We start from the raw sequence: 18757 nt of genomic DNA, 5'->3' as shown, positions 1-18757 counted from the left end.
AGTTCATCCCTAAGCTCTATGGTTCATACCCCCTTATGGCCTTGACCTTCTGCCCACAATCTCTGTGGCCATGAGAGGCACCGAGTCCCTCTGCCCCATTCCTCTCTATGATCATGCCCCCAAGGTTGGTCTCTGTGTGTGAGGTGTGTGTTTGAGGGGTGTCCCTTCGTGGCACTTACCCTGGCTAGTGCAGGATCACCAGGTTCCCCTTTGGGCCCTGGCTTTCCAGGGAGCCCCACAAAGTTCTGGAACCCTTCAGGTAGCGTTGGGCACACTTCACAGGGGTCACCCTAGAAGAAAGGAAAGGCCACAGGAGCACAGGATGGGGCTGAGACCCCAGGGAACGTCAAGTGCCTCCTACTTGCACCAGCTCTAGAGATACTGGGTAGGTGGCCAGCACACTGTCCCCAACATTGAAGTGGACGGAAAGGCTGGGCGTGGCGGCACATGCCTGTAATCCCAGCATCTTGGGAGGCTGAAGCAGGAGGATCAAAGCCAGCCTCAGCAACTTAGCAAGGCCCTAAGCAACTTAGCAAGGCCCTGTTTCAAAATAAAAAAAATAAAAAGGCCTGGGGATGTGGCTCAGTGGTTAAGCACCCCGGGGTACAATCCCTGGAACCAAAAAAAAAAAAAAATGTGGACAGCAGAAACACTGCAGGGGCCTCCTACCCGACACACACCTCCTGGACGTCACAAAACTACACCCCACAGCAAGCCATAAGGAATGAACGCGTCCCGCTGAAGCTTGGGTTGAGGGGAGCTAGTTCATTGACCTGCTTCATTCATAGACCACCTGGATGGCAGAGCCACATACCACACGTGCATTCCACAGGAATAAAGAAGAGGAGGGACATGGAGGAAGGCCTAGCAGCCTAGACCCAGAGCCTCGAGGCTGTGTTATCTGCAGAGAGGGGCTCCCACTCCCACCCCAACCTTGGGCAACCAGGCCTGGGACTCACCTTCTCTCCCTTCATCCCTGGTACCCCTGGCTTCCCCTGTTGGAGAAGAAGCAGGGGGCATTAGTGACAGGGTGGGGGCACTGGGGTGCCAAGCCCAGGGACCTAGCCCCCACCCTCAGAGGCCTTAAAGAACAGACCAGGCATGCTGGGTAGGGACACCCTCCCCCACCAGATCAGGGCCACTCACAGGTTTGCCACCAGGGCCTTCCTTTCCCGGCGTGCCAGAGCTGCCCTGTGGTCAGAAGAAGGTTAAAAGATGTGACCTCAGCCCATTCTCCCCTTCCCCATCCAGTCCCTTCTTTGAATGGCAGGACACTCTCTGCCAGATCTCCCATCTGTTCAGTAAACCCTCCCTTCCTGTTCCCTGTTCTCCTCCATGTCTAACTCAAACAAAAGAAGATAGAAAAGGAGGCCTCTGTGTACCTTTCCCTGGGGTAATAGGTGAGGAGGTGACCTGAGTGACCCCAGAGGAAACAAACAAACAAACAGACATTTTCAGGGACAGATATTTTCAGGGCTTTTTGCTCATCAAAAAGGAGCTTGGGCCCTGCAATGAAAGCCAATTTGTCATTACCAGGCTTAGGCCTGCCTGTCCCCTGCCTGTCCCCTGCCTGGAACACAGGCCAAGGCCCACCTCAGTGAGCACCAAGGGCCTGGCCAGGCTGAACTAAGCCACCTTAGTCAAATGCCTGGCCTCCTCTCTGGGACACGCTTGCTGCAGGAACCCCTCTTCCCCATTTCTTCCCTTCTAGACTGAGCAGGAGCCCCCCTCCATGTGCCCAACCCTGCCTGGGCTTACCTTGTCTCCCTTCGGGCCTGGAGGGCCACCTGGGTCCCCCTGAGGGCAGAAACAGGGTGGATGGAAGTTTCCCAGGGACCCATCACTGTTGCACAGTGACATCTTTCACCCTAAACCCTTTCCAACCAGGATCCCTGGACAGGCCTTACCCTCCCCAGCCATGGCCAGGGTGAGAGGGGGGGTCTCAGAAAAGGACAGCAGGAGAGACAACAGGGCACTCACTGGGGTTCCGGGCAGTCCTATCCCAGGGGGCCCAGGAAGACCGGGGGGTCCAGGCTCTCCTGCCAGACCTTCAGGCCCAACAAAGCCGGGGTCTCCCTGGCACAGACACAAGTGGGTGTGAGACAGTGGCCACCTCAGCTCTACTGCCCTCTGCACCTCCAGACCCTCACTCACCTTCTGCCCCTTGGGCCCAATGACACAGATCTCTCCAGGCCGGCCCTGTGGGGAGGAGGGCAGGGTGGAAGGACAGCCTGACACCTCCCCACTGAGACAGTACGTCCATCCTCACTGCCTGCCCCCTGGCCCCACTCCAGGTTGTCAAATGTCATCCTCAGGACACTGAGGCAGGGGTCTGTAGGCCTGGGTTCCGGGCCATTTCTTCCCCCTTCTTGCTGCGCCTCCTGAGCACAGCTGCTCCCCTCCCTGGGCCCTGTCCTCCCAGCTGAGCAAGGGCCGGTGGGGGGCATGCCCTGGCTAAATTTTAGCCTTTCCATCCCAGGCTGGGGGCTGTAGTGGGGGAGGGTCCCAAGCAACATACATCTCGGCCTGGCTTTCCTGGCAAGCCCTTGAGGCCTCCATCACCCTTCTCGCCTTTCTGGCCCTGGGGAAAGAAGAGGCAAAGTGACCAGGAAAGGATTGGAAGAGCCTGGGAAGCTCCACCTGGGGGAGGGGCGACAGCCTTCCAGAGCCCTGGTCTCTGCCTCCCCTAAAACTGAATGGCTTCCACAGGAGGGCAGAGCTTCAAAACCAGCCAGGCCACTTACTCAGGGAGTCTGTGACATTTTCCTCTAGGTGGGGTGGGTGTTGGGACAAGGTGCAGGGGCTGGGAGGAATGGGAGGGGACTACCCACTCTGCCCACTGTCACCATCCTCCAGGAAGACCCTGGACACCTCCCTCCTGCTACAGGGCCTGCAGACCACCCCGACACCCGCCACTCCAAATCTAGGCCTGTTACCTTCTGGCCTGTGGAGCCAGGGAGTCCTGAGGGTCCCTGAGGCAAGGAGGGGGACACAAGAGGAGGGATGAGGAAGGAAGGGAGATGGTGGCCCTGACCGCCACCCCTGCCCGCTCCCTGCTCCCTCACTCACCGAGCCTCCTGACTCCCCCTTCTCTCCTTTTGAGCCTTCTGCACACTGAACAGGGAGACAAGGTGTTGAGAGGGCCCCGGGCTGGCATGATGGGGTGCAGAGAAGCTGACCCGGTCTTGGCCCTCAAGTGGGCCTCACCTCAGGTCTTACCTGAAGTGGAGCATCCGGGGAGATCCGAACACAGTCATTGCCCTGGGGGTGAGGAACGGGGATCTGAGCTGGGGCTTCCTGGGGGAGTCACCCTAGACCTGCTATATGAGGAAAGGCCCAGGTATTCCTGGAAAACAGAGGACTCCACACGCTGACCCCCAGAGGGACCCTGCCCTCAGCCCCCACTGGGTCAGGCTTGATGCTGAGAGGATGGGGTGATGGCTCACATCCTGTCCCACCCCCAGGACCCAGCTGGGGCACCTACCCGTGCTCCCTTCTCTCCTTTGGAGCCTGATGCACCAGGCAGGCCTCGTTCACCTTTCCCTCCCTGTGGAGGAAGCCAGATGGTGTCTGTGACCAGAGGGAGCATGTGGGAGCCTCCAGGAAGTGCTCCCCACTCCTGGGCTCCTCCAACCACCCATTCCATGAACGCGCACCCCCCCACACACATGTGCGTGCCCAGCATCCAGCCCCACCACAACCCCCACCGTGCACACAGCACATGGACTCCATACGCACCGTCCACATGCTCCTCCCACCCCGAGAGGCTATATTTGGCAAACCTATAGTCTCATGGCAAGGGTATCACGTCCACCGCGCCCATGTGCAGCTCATGCAACACATCCGGAGAAGTACACAGACACACATGCACAGTCACACACACGCAGGTGGAGAAGCCCACCATGGCTGAGGATCAGGCTGCCTGAGTTCACATCTTGCCAGCATGTGACTCAGGGCAAGTCATGTCACCTCTCTGAGCCTCAGTTTCCCCATTAATAAAATGGGGTTCATGCCAGCTCCTGCCTCGAGGGTTGTGGCAAGGAAGAAGTGGGATGCTACAGGCAGGGTGGTGGCACAGAGCCTGGCACACAGTCCACTGTCCCTGAAGTTGGCTCCAGGAGTCACATCGCACGTGAGCATAGGCAGGTGCCGCCCACCCCACTACCCACAGCTCTGTGGTCCCCTGGGCACAGGTACTCGGCTCAACCCCTGGTCACACATGCAAACATGTGTCCCAGAGAGGCATCTATCCATGTCCATACATACGGCTCTGATACACCCAGTCCTACACACATAGGCACAGCAAGGCCTCTTTCCCCTGGAGGAAAATGAGAGCACTCACCCTGCAGAACAAGCACTAAGCAGATCAAGAAGGTAATAGATGTGCCCACGTGTGGCCCCAGGCCTAGTGCACAATAGGGCATCAGAGAAGGGCAGCCCTGACATCTCTGTACACACACAAGTCCCTGCTCTGTCCAGCACACACACTTAATCACCCCACACTCATACCGTTGAGAGTCCTGATATAAACAGACAGCCACAGGGCTACACACTATGGGATGGGATGGGGCCACCAAAGAAGGCAAGACCACCTTGTTTGCTATCAGGACTCACCTTGGGGCCAGAGGGACCTAGTGTGACCTGAGAGGACAAAGAAGAGAGTATTATGCCTTGGGACAGGGGGAGGAAACCAGGGGCCTGGAGAGGGCAAGCAATTCAGCTAGGGTCACACAGCATAGTGTCAGGACCCCATAGCCTGAATCTCAGCCCCTTCTCTGCCTCCCAGGCTGGTCAGTATGCTGACTCTATTTCCATGGCTTTAAAACTGGGTCAGTGGGAAATGAGGGGCAAGGCCTGTTTCCTAGGATCTTTCAGAGGGGTCTAATCTACTTTCTCTAACTGCCTGGCTTTGGCTAGCCCCACCCCCCAGTTGCTGGGATAACATGGCACTCAGTTGCCATGGTAACCCCTGCACATCTGGGGACCATCAGCCTTAGATTTGGTGGAGGACAGGATAGGAAGAGGAAAAGGCAGCAGAGAGGGAGCTTCCTGATGTGTCCCTCAAAATCTGGGGGCTTGGAGCTGAAGGGAGGTGGGGCGTGACATGTCAGAATGTCAAACTATGGAAAAGCAGTGACTCATGCTGCCCCAGGAAGAGGCACCGTTGGGTACCAGCTGGGCTCACACAGAGCCCCTTTCCCTGGTCCTTCCGGACCCCCAAAGGGAAGGTGGGCTAGAGCCAGTTATCAAAGGGGAAGAGGAAAATCTGCTCAGGCCCTGAAATAATATGTGGCTCGGGGCTGTGTGAGCTGAGCCAGCTCGCCCCTTCCCTAGGCCTGCAAGGTGACGCGTGAAGCCTTCCAAACAGAGCAGGCCAGAGACCTGTGGGGAGTGCAGAGATGGGATCAGCAGCCAAGTCCTGATCCCATCCTGCCAGCCACCACCCCATGCCCATTCCACCCTGGACCCCAACACAGGGCAGGAGGCCATCTTCTACGCAGCCCTGGCTTGGTGGGGATGGGGGTGGGGTCAGGCCTAGCTCAGGGAGACAGCAGGGAGGGAGTGCGAACATGCACAAAGACCCCCTTGTCCTCAACCAGGAGGCAGCCCAGCCGACTCCAGGCCACATCCACGCCCAGCCCTCACCCACCCCATCCTGCACACCCTCCATTCACTCACGTTGCTCTCTCGGGCTCCATGGACACAGGGTGGACACTGAAAGGGGAGAACAGGCCTGGAGGTCAATTGTGAGTCCTGGGGATCAGCCCTCTGCACCTCACCCCTGCCAAACACACACACACACACACACACACTTATAGCACATGCCACACCCATAGAGCATCACACACGTCCTGGGTATGATCTGAGAGCAGCGTGAAGACAGAAATCCCAAAAAACAACCCTTGCCCGTCGCTTCCCACCAGCCTAGACCCATAGCCATTTTGTCATTTTCCAGATGAGGGGACAGAGTGGAACAGTAGTGGGCCCTGGGTCATGCGGCATGACAAGGCAGAGTGAAGAGAGAAATCAGGGGTTCCATGGACAAGGCTGCCCTCCATGGCTACTGACCCACAACCCAGGAAGAGGCAGTATACAGACAGGCCAGGCATCTCTGAGGAATGTGGGGTTGTATAGGCCTCCATCACCCCAATGTCCAGGCTCTGGGCCCCAAGGCCTTGTCCAAAAGTTTGTGTGATACCCCTCAACTGAGTTCTTTGGCTAGCCCACATGGGAGGCTTACCTCATGGGCTGCTGTCTCCTGATGGACCTGGGAAGAGGGGAACATGGGAGTGGGCAGGGAACTCAGGGGTCAAGCACTCTTCCAACACCCCTGCCCAAGAGCCAGCAGGAGTGGGCTCTCTAGAGAGGGCCAGGTACTGTGTCTCTTTCCTGCTCAGAGCTGGCACCTACGCGACCTGGGCTCTGTCCAGGCAGGAAGAGTGGGGGTGTCTTCTCCAAGGGGTTACACAGGGCCCCTACAGGGCAGACAGAGGGCACTGCAGGCTCCTCCCCCCGCCCACCATCTCTACCTTCGTTCCCCTGTCAGCCTTCTGGTTGATTCTTCCTGTCAGCTGTGCATCCACCTGGACAAACAGAGCAAAGGGAGACCCCCCGAGGCAGTTCTTGGGCCTGTGCTGGAAAGGAGCACCTAGGGAGGGCACGTGGGCCCCAGGTACCCCCTCAGCCTGGCATCTGGCACCTCCCAGGGTATGAGGCCACCCCCACAGGCGCCCCTTTCCCCCCGCACCCTGGTGCCCATGTGATGTCGGAGAAAATAAGGCTGTGAATCAATGGGATCCTGTGTTCCTGCAGCCAAAGGCTGGCATGCAGCCCGGGTGGATGGGAATCAAGGGCCCTGCCAGGGGGCAGGGCTGAGGGAGGAACCAGGCTTCCCTGCCACCTCCAAGGAACCTGGGAGTGGACAGGGCAGCTGGCCATGGTGCTGGGCGAGTGAGGGAGCCCTGGGGGGAAACAGTGCAACCAGGACTCTGACCCCAGGTACCCCTGCTCTGGACAAAATACCTGGGCAGCAAGACTGGTCCTGGCCTCACCAGAGGGTCTGGGTGGCATCAGTGAGGGTCTGAGCAGTGCCCGAGCTAGACTGGCAAAGCTCTCAATACCAACAGGTAGAAGGGGCCAGGGTCACCCAGTGGGCTGCCTCCCTGAACCTACAGGGTGGTATACAATGGACAGGGCATCCAGTGCCCTTCCTTGCTTGGCACGTGACTAACTGACCGTGGTGGTGACCTCAGTAGGTCAGGGGAGGAGCATCTCTCTGGTGCCTGCCCACCTTGCTGTTCTGAGGCTCCTCCAGGCAGAAGCAGCGAGTGTAGACCTTGCCCTCCATCTGTGGATTGATCTCGATGAGCTCATTGCTTTGTGTGTCCCGGCGGGCCTTGGAGGACTCCAGGGGGCACTGTTCAGTGTAGGGGAGGACTGGGGTCAATACAGAGGCAGGCTCATTCTAAGACCTCCCCAAGTCCCCTTCCAGACCCCCACCCCATCTTCAGCCCATTGTGCCCCTGGACAGCGTGCAGCCCCCAGCGGCTGTGTCTGGCCACCACTCACCCCCCCTGGCAGAATCTCACAGCAGCCCTCCTCCAGCACGAGCTCCGGGTCACAGTAGATGTGGGCCTGCTGCAGATCAAACTGCAGGGGATACACAAGTTAATTTCCTTTTCTTTTATCAACTAGTTCCTGCAAGCTCTCCCATGAGGCACAAAGATGTCCAGCCCACAATATGACCTCAGTGTGAGTCCAGTCTGGCCTGGGAGACCATCGAGAATAGAGCTGTCACCAAAAGCAAAACAAAACTGCACGTACAGGAAAGAGGGAGAGGAGGCTCAGAGTGACAGGCAAGAGGAGGTCCATGCAAGCTGCGCCGGCTCAGCAGAGGACGGTCTGTAAGGGAAGTCGTGCCAGCAGAGGTCCCCACGCAGGCCAAGGCACGGAGGTGGCAAAGCACTAGGTGAGCTGGGTGACGAGGAGGAAGTGGAGCCAGAGCAGAGCTGCATGGAGAGACGTAAAGGAAGATGGTGCCAGGGACCCTTGCAGAAACCAAGACGCCAAGGGCTTGAATGCCAGGCTAGGCTGCATCTGGAGGTCCCGGGGGAATCAGGGAAGATTTTGAACAAGGGCAGAACCTGGCCAGATACAGACTCCAGGGCGCTCACTCAGGCTCCCAGAAGGTGGAAGAAGCCAGGGCCCAACCCAGCACTCACCGAGACGGGTTTGCCCTGCTCAGCATCCAAGCCCAGAAATACGTGGCCCACAGGTCGCATGGGTCGCCGGGGCCCCAGAGGCTGGGAGGAGGTTGAGATGCAATCCACATGGACGGAGGCCACGCGTCCAGCCACGCTCAGCATCAGTTTGTGCCAACGCAGGTCAAAGAGCTGGGGCACTGGGAAGATGCAGGACACAAAGTCGCCGTCTTGACCCTGAGCCCGGAGTTCCAGACTCCGCTCTTGGCTGTTGACTTCTAGGGAAATCTGTGCAGAATCGGAAAAGGGGCAGGCTAAAGGTTCAGAGCCCTAGAACCACCGTACAGCAAAGCCAAGGGCCCTCAAATTTATTTCACCGGGTGGGGGAAACGGAGAAGTACATCCTAAATGAATTAGGGTGGACCCTGGTGGGGGTGGGGGGAAGCAGGAAAGCCCCAGGAGTCACACACTGGGCTAAAAGCTGTGCTGGATTGGCACTACCCTGACGCCCCAAGGAGCTAAGAGGGCGGAGGAGGGGGCTGGGCTCACCTGTGGGTACCCATCGGCATCGGTCACTTGGAACAAATACCACGTGTTCTGGTAGGTGTGCTTCTTGAGCAGCAACGTCAGCACCAGAGCAAACTCCTCGGGTAGGCCCCGAGGGAACACTCGTCTGGGGATGGAACACAGGGGTGCTTGAGGCTCAGGACTGAAAAACCCACCCAAGACACACACAGGCACACACCTCCAAACACACGGCGCTCCTTCCCTCCGCGCACATTTACTGAGAGCCTTCTAGATGCCAGACGCAGGACTGGCTGCTGGGGAGACAAGTGGCGAAAATACAGAGAAGGCTGATGGTGGTGGGAGGTGGGGAGGGGAGGACGGACATACACAAAGAATCCCCAGAAAATGATATTTCACTCCACTATGATTTGGGTGAGGGCTTCTGGGGAATCCAGGACGCCCAGTGGTGAAGATTTGGGCCAGGGGTGGAAGGAGAGATGCCAAAACCAAAATGAAACAAAAGAACATGGAGAGGGCTCAGCATGACCAGAGCAGAAAGAAAGAGGGAATGGAGCCCGAGGTAAGCAGGGGCCAGAACACCCAGAGACTGGTGGGAACTTGGACTTCACACACATGCGCGCACACACACACACACACACACACACACACTTGAGAGAGTCCTGCCTCCATCCTGGTGTTCTCATGGTGCCCAAGGGTTGCAGACCTGGTCCCACCCACTAGCCAGAGATGGAGGTAGGTCTACCAGGCGCCCCCTTGCAGCCCACCCTGCAAGCCCCAGAGGTGGAGATCAGGTTGATTCCTGGATGACATGACCCCCAGAAAGGCCCCTGGGCTTAGGCCCCACATTGAGTGGCTGGGGTGTGGCTGAGGTCAGTATCGATTCCCCGTGGTCACACTGATGCTTTTACCGCATGGGCTGGGTCAGTGGGGCTGCCCCCAGCCGCAGGATGAGAGGCCCCTTGGGGTTGCGGATCTTCTTGATGGCAGAGGTCTTCATGAGGTTGAGTCGGCGGATGAGGTTGAAGCCTTCAGGGGAGACACCAGAGGAAGAGCTCAGTGGGCAGGTGAAGAGGGCACAGTCCACTCCAGGAAGACGGCAGAGGGGGAGAGTGGGATGAGAGGGACACTCACCAGTCACGTTGGCTGATAGGTCACTACTGTGCTCCAGCTTGAGTCCCTCCTGCTGTGAAGGTGGACATTGCTCACCTGGAAGAGAAGGGACCAAAGGGCTTTAGGGGGACTCAGGATGGGGTACGGGCTAGCTGGCTCCTGGAGAACCTTGGAAGGGGCAAGTTTAGAGACCTCGTCCTGGACCTTTAGCCTGGTCCTGCCTTGAGGCCATACTCGCACTCTGACCCTGGCTGCCCAGGGATCCAGGAGGAGCCCAGTGTACAGCTGGGAAGACTGAGGCCCAGCTCAAGGTCACCGACCACAGGACCAGAACTCCAGGAACCTGAACCTCCCAGCAACCCCAGTCAGGGTAAGGCAGAAGTCAGAGGAGAAAAGAAACTCTGGGGAGCCCCAGAGCACAGGTGGAGTGGGGAGCCATGGATATCCATGAACTCCCTCCACGATATACACCAGGCGGGAGCAGAGGAGCACCTCAGGGTGAGGAAGGGTCAGGTGTGCGCACACTCCATGTTGTGTAAGAGTGCATGTGTTCATCTGCACATTTGTGAGTTGTGGACACTAGTGCTACTGGGGATGCCATGTGCAGCTGGCACACATGTTCTCTGTAATGGGTGGGGTTCCGATTCCCACATCCAAAGCAGACAAGCAGGCCAGACACAAGTCCCAGCTAACAGAATGACTTTTCACCTAGATAACCATCTAGTAAAACAGGGAGAAGAGACAGAGGGCTGCAGAGGACCACAAGCTCAAGAGCACCATCAGGGCCTCGGGTCCCAGGCAGGGCACACTAAGCAGGTAAAGGGTCCCGAAGAAGGGGATAATTTAATGCAAGTCTCCAAAGCCCTGAAGGGACAGGCGGGCGGCCATGATCCCTGTCTCTGGGGCTGACTGGGCAGAGTACTGAGGAGGTGCTACATCAGAGACATAGAGGCTAGAATCAAAAGGGCCTTGCCATCAAGGTAGGTGGGGAAGCTGGGGCAAGACAGTAAAGTCAGCTCCCAGAAGCCGGTGACCCCCCTGGCATCCTGTGTTCCTGGGCATGGTGACCCCACCGGCGTCTCCCTCCCCCAGGTCTGGACAGAAAGACCATCACTGTCTTCAGCATTGCAGCAGCCATGGGTGACTCACCCCTTGGCAATGGGCCCAGATTCCTTACAGATGTTGAAACTTTCTGCCCCAGCCCCCCAGGGGACCTAGTAAGAGAGAGGAGAACACAACTCCATACACATATGCAGAAACACACGTGTGGGCGCGCACATGCCCTCTCTCACGCACGCACACGCACAGAGCACACGGGATTGGCAGTCACACCTACCCCGCTGCACAACCCCTTTTCTTCTGCTTCCACACCTTGGTTTTTCTATCCCCTTGGCTGGCTGGATTTGGGCTCTAGGAGTTCTGCTCCCGCCTGGCTAGGCAGTGCAGCCACCCAGCCCAGAGGGCACCCAGCAGGGCTGGGCAGTTGGCCACGTCAAATTCCCCTGGCTTTGAACCCTCGAAAATGCCCCCCCTCTACTCTATCCAGAGTCTGGGGCAGACTTTACTTCTGGGCAGCCCTTTGTGGAAGACCCAGGTTGGGGTGGAGGAGGAGCACGGGGCTGGAGCATGAATTCTCCACCATGAGAAGGAGCAGAGGCATTTTCAGGATGCTGCAGCTGCTCTCTGCAGGAGAACACAGCGCTGGCTCCTCCCCACCCCACTGGCCCCAGTTAGGCACGCAAAGATGGGTTTATGTACTGGAGAGAGGGCTGTTCTCCCCCCAGAGGCCCAGGACTGTGTATACACGGAGAGCCACTCCAAGATGCAAACACAGAGGTGCTCAGGGACAGAAGCATACACAGAAACACACGCACACACTCTCCAGCTCACTCTCCAGGCTTGAGTCTGCCAACGCTTCAGGCCATCCTAAGCCCGGCCCCTAGACTTTCCCATGAATGCCCACGTGACCAGTACATACATGATCACATATGTGCAAAGGCCCCCGCACCTCAGGGAGCCAGTTGCAGACCTGTGGTGCCCCAGTCCTCCTGTGTTAGCTCACCTGTATTTGCCCCATGGCTGAAGGTGGCCCAGAGATTGAGCAGCCACAGACCAGGAGCCCAGGATACCCACATCCTGGTCCAGAGGGGTCAGCCACAGCCACAGCACCTGAAAACCACAGAGACCAGGAAGGCAAGGTCCTGAATTCCCATAGCATAACTCCACATGGGGGTGAATCCTGACAGCCCCCGGTGCCCTGGCTCTGGAATTGGGAGCCCAATCACATCTTGGGGTGAGCATCTGGGCAAGGATGATAATCAAAATATTTAACCACCAGTATGGCACGAACACTGGCCAGCCAGAGCAGAATACTGGCCAGAGCACTAAAACCAGGCCCTGGCAACCTCTGGCTGTGCCAGTTAAAGGGGATTGGTAGTTTTCTGGATTGAGAGAGCTCTAGAAAGGTCCTAGAAGGCCAGGAAAGTTGGGATAGTGATGGAACTTGAGGTAAAGGCTATTTATCAAAACAGTGAGAAGCAATTCGGTATTTGAGCACCGCGCTGGCAGAGAGCAGCCCAGTACCTGCCTAACTCCAGTTCCGGGCTCAGCGCACGCAGCCCTGCCAGGCACCCACAAGGTCAGGGGCTAGAGACTGGGATGAGTCTCCTGGCAGGTATTCCAGGGCTGTGTGTGGGCCAAGGAAACTTCCCCCATGGGTACAGTAGGCGGTAGAGCAGGTCGCCAGGGCTCCGGACCTTGGTGCCAACCTCCCCTGCTGATGGATGCTCGTCTTTTAGTTTTATTAAACCCTGATGGATGGGCCCAGATAAATCAATGCAGGCTCAGCAAGCGGCCCTCAAAGCCATACATCATTCAGCCTCTTCCAGGACAGGCAGCTCATGCGCACAGAGCCAAGTGTGTGTCAGCTCAACGCATGCAGATGCACAAGCACAGACACACGTGGTACCGGTGAGTGCATACAAGCCTACCTGCACACAGGTATGCTCACGTGTGTGACACCTGATAAACCCAGACATCCCAATTTGCATATGTACACATGCACACAGCCAGCCTGTGACCACCCCTCCAGTAGGCCTTCCTGTTGGGAAGTTCTTATGCAAGTTTGACCTCATTCCTTCCATTGGAATCCTACTTTCCCTCCCTTGGTCCTGGATAAGAAACGAGAACAGAAGGGACCCCTTGTTCCAAAATATTTGGAGGCAGGCTCCTGTCCCTTCTCCTTAGGACAGAAGTGTGCCCTCACCCTATTCTTCCCGGCCCCTACAGTGTGCATATCCCACCTCTCAAGCCCCATTCTGGCCTTCCGCTTCTGCCAGCCAATGGCAGAGCTGCCAACTGTGGGTGGCAAGTGGGTACATGTGGAGGCGTGAATGTGGATGTGTTCCTGTCCTCTTCCGGCTCCCAATCTCTGACCTCCGCTCCAAGCCCCAGTCTGACTGGAGAGCTACAGGGAGCAGACATGGAAGGAGACAGGCTTTCAAGGAAATGTCCACCTCAACACAGAGGGACAGATTTGTGGGCAGGGAAAGTAGAACCAGAATAGAGATTAGAGCTCATTCCTACCTAGCAAAGAGGACTGAAGCTCAGCGAGGGGATGCCACTTGCCCCAGGACACACAGCAAGTCAGGGGCAGAAAGGGCCTTTGAGCCCAGAGCAGGGAGGCAGCCCAGTCCATGCCCACTTACCAGTGGCCGGTGGCGGGGTATATCCTCACCTCGCTGAGCGATCCAGGCAGCCTCAGGGCAGCGGGCTAAGAGAAGCAGGGGCTGGGTTCCACCAGCCACCTGGAGTTCCTCGATCTGTCCCTGCAGGGCCTGTCCCCGGCTTCCCGGCGCCCCAGCTCTCCGGGCTGAGTGCAGCCGGCACACGCCTGCCGGGACTGCCGGCCACTCGGGTGGGGGAAGAGGGGCGGTTCCAGGGGCTGGGGACCTGCCAGCGCGGCTAATGCTTCCCAGCTGGGCCAGCCCGCCGAGCCCTAGGAGGAGGGAGGCGGGAGGGGCGGCGGCGGCAGGGGCTGCTGGCCGCGGTCGGACACGCACCCGCTCCCTCCCGGCCTGGCCAAGCGCCCGGGCCCGCCCCTCCCGCTTCCCCGCCAGGTGAGCGAGCGAGCCGGGACCTGCGTGCCCAGAGCTGCCCTGGAAGGGGCTCCTGCGGGCGGCGGGAGGCCCAGCGCCTGAAGAGCCAGGCCTGGAGTTGAGGGCCTCCGGGCCCCCCTTCCTCTTCCCCGCCGGCCGAAGGCTGGGGGGCGGAGACCCTCCTCCCAAGATCTTGGAACCCGTGACGTGGCTGCTGCGCAGGCTTCTGTGGTCAGTTTTTTCCAGTTCCTCGGCCTAACATGTCCGTCTGTCTGTCCGCACTGGAGCGGGACAGAGGATCCCCAGCTCCCCAACCCTGCGTTAAATTAACCCCTTCTGCTCTGGCCTCATTCGCAGAGTAGGGAAACTGAGGAATGCCCTGTTCCTTCTCAGTCCAGAGGAGGAGAGCTCACATCCCTGCCCTCCGCTGTGGTTTGTGGCTTCAAATGCACTTCAAATGCACTGGACTCCACTTGCCCATCTGTGAGATGGGGTCACCATAGTATCTGCCTCATATACCTTAGTTAAAGGAAATGAGTTAGTCTGTGAAAGCACTTAGACATGGTCTGTCACATAGGGGAGAAATATTTGCTGCTGTTTTCATTATTATTGTGATCCTTGGCAGAGGATGGTGGGGGTGGGGTGGTTGCTTTATATCCAGGTTCTAAGGAAGCAAAAGGAATTGAGGTTGGATGAAAGATGAGACTTCTGAGGAGGGAAAAGCAGGGGAGATGGACTAAGGTGAGCCCATGTGCAGAAGGGTCTCCCCCAAGGGGCAGCCAACAACTTTCTTGGCACCAAGATCGAGGGGCTTCAGAGAAATGGGTTCAGGAAGCCCAGGAGTGGTAAGGAATGATGTGGGGCTGAGCAGGGAGCAACTGGAGGGCCTTGATTTGGGGAGTGGGCTTCCTGCAGCGGCGTGTAGCCACAGGCCTGTGGCTCCGTCTAACCCAGGCAGGGAGAGACCGGGCCTGGGATTTCCCGCCTCCAGACTCAGAGGCGCTGAGTCAGTGGAAACCCCAACTACCTCAGGCCACAGAGGCGCCCCACTGTGGTCCCTGCGAGGAGCTGGGCCCAGATGTGGCGGTGACAGTGGTGGGGCCTGCGAAGTGCTGAGCTCAGCAGGCAGGAAGTGCAGGGGGTGGGACTTTCTGAGGCTCTGGCTTGAGGAGTGGGCAGGCACAGTCCCAGCAGTACTGCCCAGGGCTGGGCACAGGGAGAACTGGGGAAAACGTATGGGCCAGGCTGTTTGAACAATCCCACATCTGCCCTTCATCTTTACAGCAACTCTGTGAGGCAGAAGTCTATGCTCAACCCCATCTTGCTGTTGGAGAAAGGAAGCAGAGGAAAAATGTAACTAGCCAGGATCACGCAGCTAGTCCGCGGTGCAGCAGAGACCACCATCCCTGAGCCTGGACATCATCCTGTGTCATTCTGGCCACTCCCACCCCTACCCTGATCATGCCCCAAGCAGTGGGTGTCTGGGCCAGAGCAGCCAGAGTCAGGGACCCAGGAACCTGAGAAGGGGGAGTTCAGATGCCTTCCCATAACACCCCAAGTGCACTCACAACAGCCAAGCCTGGGACACACCCTCTGCTTGGATCATAAACGCAATGTAAAAATGTGCCATGTGCCTTCCTCACTCTGACCATGTGTACACAGCCAGATGCATTCTCTCGCAGCACTTGGGTTGCACACTCCACATGCATCCATAGACACTCATGTTCACACATAGGTGTGCACACGCACAACATATGCCCTCCTAAAGAGATACACAAGGACATAGGTAGGAACCAGGGGACCTCACAGAAATATATCCCTGGACATATCCAAACATAGACAGGCATTTCATTCTCAGAATGTATGCATACAGCAATGCATGTGTTTGAATGTGCAGACACAGCTACGTGTGTACACATAGACGTGTGCACACATATACATAGAATTATACCTGCAGGCATAATTACTCAGCTGTTCAAGCAGAGACCCCTGCACACCTGTGGTATATAAACACATGTGCACACAGACACAGGTGGCAACATGGACTCTGTCCCCACAAGAAGATCAGTCATGCACACACTGACGTGTGTATGTAAGTCCATGTATCGATGTGGACACATTTACATGCATTCGGCCCCAGAAAGTCAGCAAGTGGGGTATCCCGTGGGGCCAGGCTCAGTGCCCTCACCCCAGATGGCATCACAACAAGATAATCAACGCTGCTAATTGCCACCAGCTGCCCTGGAGCCTGCCTGACACTGCCGGGTAGAGCTCCTGGGCCTCCTGGGCCTTGGGTAATGTGCCCAGATGTTGGCAATGCTCAGGGCCCCCTCCCAGTACTCCCACTGGGCACTGGGGTAGGGCCTGGTCCCAGGATAGACCCGGAGCCCCCATACATCCAAGCAGAGGTGGCCCGCGTGTCCTCGTCTTGCAGTGGTCCTAGGCCTCCAAGCACACACACACTCTTAGGATTTGGCATAGGTGCACACGGGTGCGCACACAGACATGTCACACATGATGGATTGCTCTCTATGGATCTGTCCCTCCCTGGTTCCTCATCCTGGTAAGTATCACCATAATTCATTTGGATGTGCAGGCTGAAAACCTAAGCCTGGCTCCTTCCTTCCTCCAACAGTCCCATCCAATCTTGTCACTTCTACCCCAAAACACAGGACGCATCCGAGTACTCCTCCCTACCTCCGCTGCTACCACCCTGGCTGGAGTCACCATCGTCTTTGATGCAGCCCACTGCAGGGGCTCCCAGCTATTCCGCCCACTGCTGGGGACCACTGCTCTGCACCTGCCCTGCAGCCAAGGAGACACTCCCTGACCTCTACCTATGGGGTTTCGAGGTCTCAGTATACACAGAATAAAACCCCAGACCTTTCCTTCAGCCTCACCAAGACCTTCATGATCTGGCCTCTGCCTTCCCATTGACCACCTCTCCCCAAAAGCTGTGCCTCCCCGACTCCACCCCCCACTTCCTTTCTCAGCCCTGAATTTACCACATTGTTTTTGCCTCAGGGTTTTTGATCCTGCTTTTCCCTCTACCTAGGTTGGACCCCCAATCTTTGCCAGGCTGGCTCCTTGCTGTCCAGGGCTCCCCTCCTCAGCCAGCTCCTCAGAGTGGTCTTCCCTGACCTCCAGGCACGAGAAGCCCCCATCACTCCCTACCACGTGGCTCTGGTGGAAACCCTGCACAGCTCTGGTGTGTGTGTGTGTGTGTGTGTGTGTGTGTTGTCCTTCTGAGTGACCCTGGACACCATTACTACTGCCTTACTGATCCTGGAACCCACCCAGGAACCCGTTTCCCTCTGCTCCGGGACGCCAACTCTGTACCTCTTTCTCTTTATGTCTCTGTTCTCTGTCTCTGTCTTTTTTCACTTTCTGTGTCTGTGTCTTTGTCTTTGTCTCTATCTCTGATTTCCATGCCGCCATCTCTATGCTTCTGTATCTAGCTCTACCCTGACTCTTAGTGGTATCTCTCCCTATCTCTGTCTTCCCATGTCTCTGTTTCGGTTTAGGGCTCCATCTTTCTGGCCCTGTCTCTCTCTCTCTCTCTCTCTCTCTCTCTCTCTCTCTCTCTCTCATTCCCATGCTCCTTGCCCTAAATCAGCACTGCCACCACGTCTCCACAGCTGTCCGCGTTCCTGTGGCAGGGAGACCCATCTTTCATCTCTGGCTGGCAGCTTTATGGTCCTAGTGGGAGGGCCAGCACTCCACCCTGCTCATGCCCCATCTGCCCTATAGGGCCATGGCAAGCCCCTCACAGACACCCTAGGCCCTAACGATGGCCATCCATCACCCAGGCCCAGTTACCACATTTTACTTCAAGTCATTCATGTTACTAGGCACCTGCTAGGTTTGACCACCCTAGAGCAGCTGGAAAGGTGAAGCCAGACGCTATTGGGCATGGATGTGGACATGGCCACGGCCAGGGCAGGGAGAGGCTAGGGGAGGGCAACACTCCAGTTATCATGGGCCCCACCTCAGTTATCCTCTGGGCTCTGCCACCTGTTCTGAGGGACTATGGAGAAGTAGCAGGCACAAGAGTCTTCCCTCTACCCACTGCATAAGCCTGGGCCTCCAACCCTGTAGGATCCCAGCTTGACCCACCTTGCCTGGTGTTAAAAGCACCTGAAAGCAGGGCACCTGCTCACTCCACCCCATGGTGCTCCACAGGGAGGCAATACTCCCCCCAACCCAGGAGATACTGGACAGTGTCGGGAGACATTATTGATTGTCACAACAGAGGAGGAGAGAGGTGCTGGCATCCGAGGGTGGAGGCCAGGATGCAGACATCCTACCAAGCACAGGAAAGTCCTCTCTCAATGAAGAATTGCTGGCTCCAATGTCAGTATTTCCAAGGCAAAGAAGCCCTGCACTGCTCCCAGAGGAAGCTCCGGCTCTGCAGAATCCCACATTCCGTGTCCTCCTTTAAACTCTTAATCATACTCTGACCAGGGGTGGGAGTCATTAGAAGACTCAGGACACCAGAGTTTGATCTTGGCTCTGCCTTTAATAACAGCAGCTAGCATTTATGGAGCCCTTCTGAAGTGCCGGCTGGCACCATTCATGAAGACACTCAATTCAGTCTCATGACAACCACGGGAGGCCCAGGCACTATTGCCATCCCCATTCTCAGGGTGAGGAAACAGGAAAGGAAGAAACAGCTCAAGGTCACACAGAGGACACAGACAGAACCTGGATTTGAACTGGTCACTTGGGGACAGGTCCACCAGAGTACTGTCTGGGAAAGAGCCCACAAATGTGCCTGGGTGAATCCTTCCCCTCTGGGCCACGCTTTCTGTCTGATGAGAT

General features: G+C 57.3%; 1 protein-coding gene across 4 annotated transcripts in view; it reads right to left on the bottom strand.

Annotated features, from left to right (window-relative positions):
• Positions 1–14126, bottom strand: part of Col16a1 (collagen type XVI alpha 1 chain) — a 48415-nt gene extending 34289 nt beyond the window's left edge. Inside the window, exons 1-23 of one of the 4 annotated variants that reach the window (XM_015485350.2) lie at positions 13547–14126; positions 11902–12008; positions 9861–9935; positions 9638–9755; positions 8751–8874; positions 8223–8489; positions 7570–7650; positions 7292–7417; positions 6531–6584; positions 6242–6268; positions 5680–5715; positions 4615–4641; positions 3485–3547; positions 3220–3261; positions 3070–3114; positions 2937–2972; positions 2519–2581; positions 2155–2199; positions 1981–2076; positions 1759–1797; positions 1147–1191; positions 960–995; positions 180–290 (exon numbers count right to left, since the gene is read on the bottom strand). In XM_015485350.2, coding sequence (XP_015340836.1) covers positions 180–290; positions 960–995; positions 1147–1191; positions 1759–1797; positions 1981–2076; positions 2155–2199; positions 2519–2581; positions 2937–2972; positions 3070–3114; positions 3220–3261; positions 3485–3547; positions 4615–4641; positions 5680–5715; positions 6242–6268; positions 6531–6584; positions 7292–7417; positions 7570–7650; positions 8223–8489; positions 8751–8874; positions 9638–9755; positions 9861–9935; positions 11902–11974 — 1629 coding nt within the window. In that variant the 5' untranslated portion in view covers positions 11975–12008; positions 13547–14126. Of the gene's footprint in view, positions 1–179; positions 291–959; positions 996–1146; positions 1192–1758; positions 1798–1980; positions 2077–2154; positions 2200–2518; positions 2582–2936; positions 2973–3069; positions 3115–3219; positions 3262–3484; positions 3548–4614; positions 4642–5679; positions 5716–6241; positions 6269–6530; positions 6585–7291; positions 7418–7569; positions 7651–7824; positions 7987–8222; positions 8490–8750; positions 8875–9637; positions 9756–9860; positions 9936–11901; positions 12009–13546 lie in introns of those variants that run through there. The other 3 variants (XM_048815886.1, XM_015485351.2, XM_048815887.1) reach the window with 3 other exon arrangements.
• Positions 14127–18757: the final 4631 nt, after the last annotated feature.

Source organism: Marmota marmota, unplaced genomic scaffold, assembly GCF_001458135.2.
Source record: "Marmota marmota marmota unplaced genomic scaffold, marMar, whole genome shotgun sequence".
NCBI classification, from domain to species: Eukaryota; Metazoa; Chordata; class Mammalia; order Rodentia; family Sciuridae; genus Marmota; species Marmota marmota.
The sequence above is the reverse complement of the archived record's forward strand: the minus strand, read 5'-3'. Positions and strand labels throughout refer to the sequence as shown.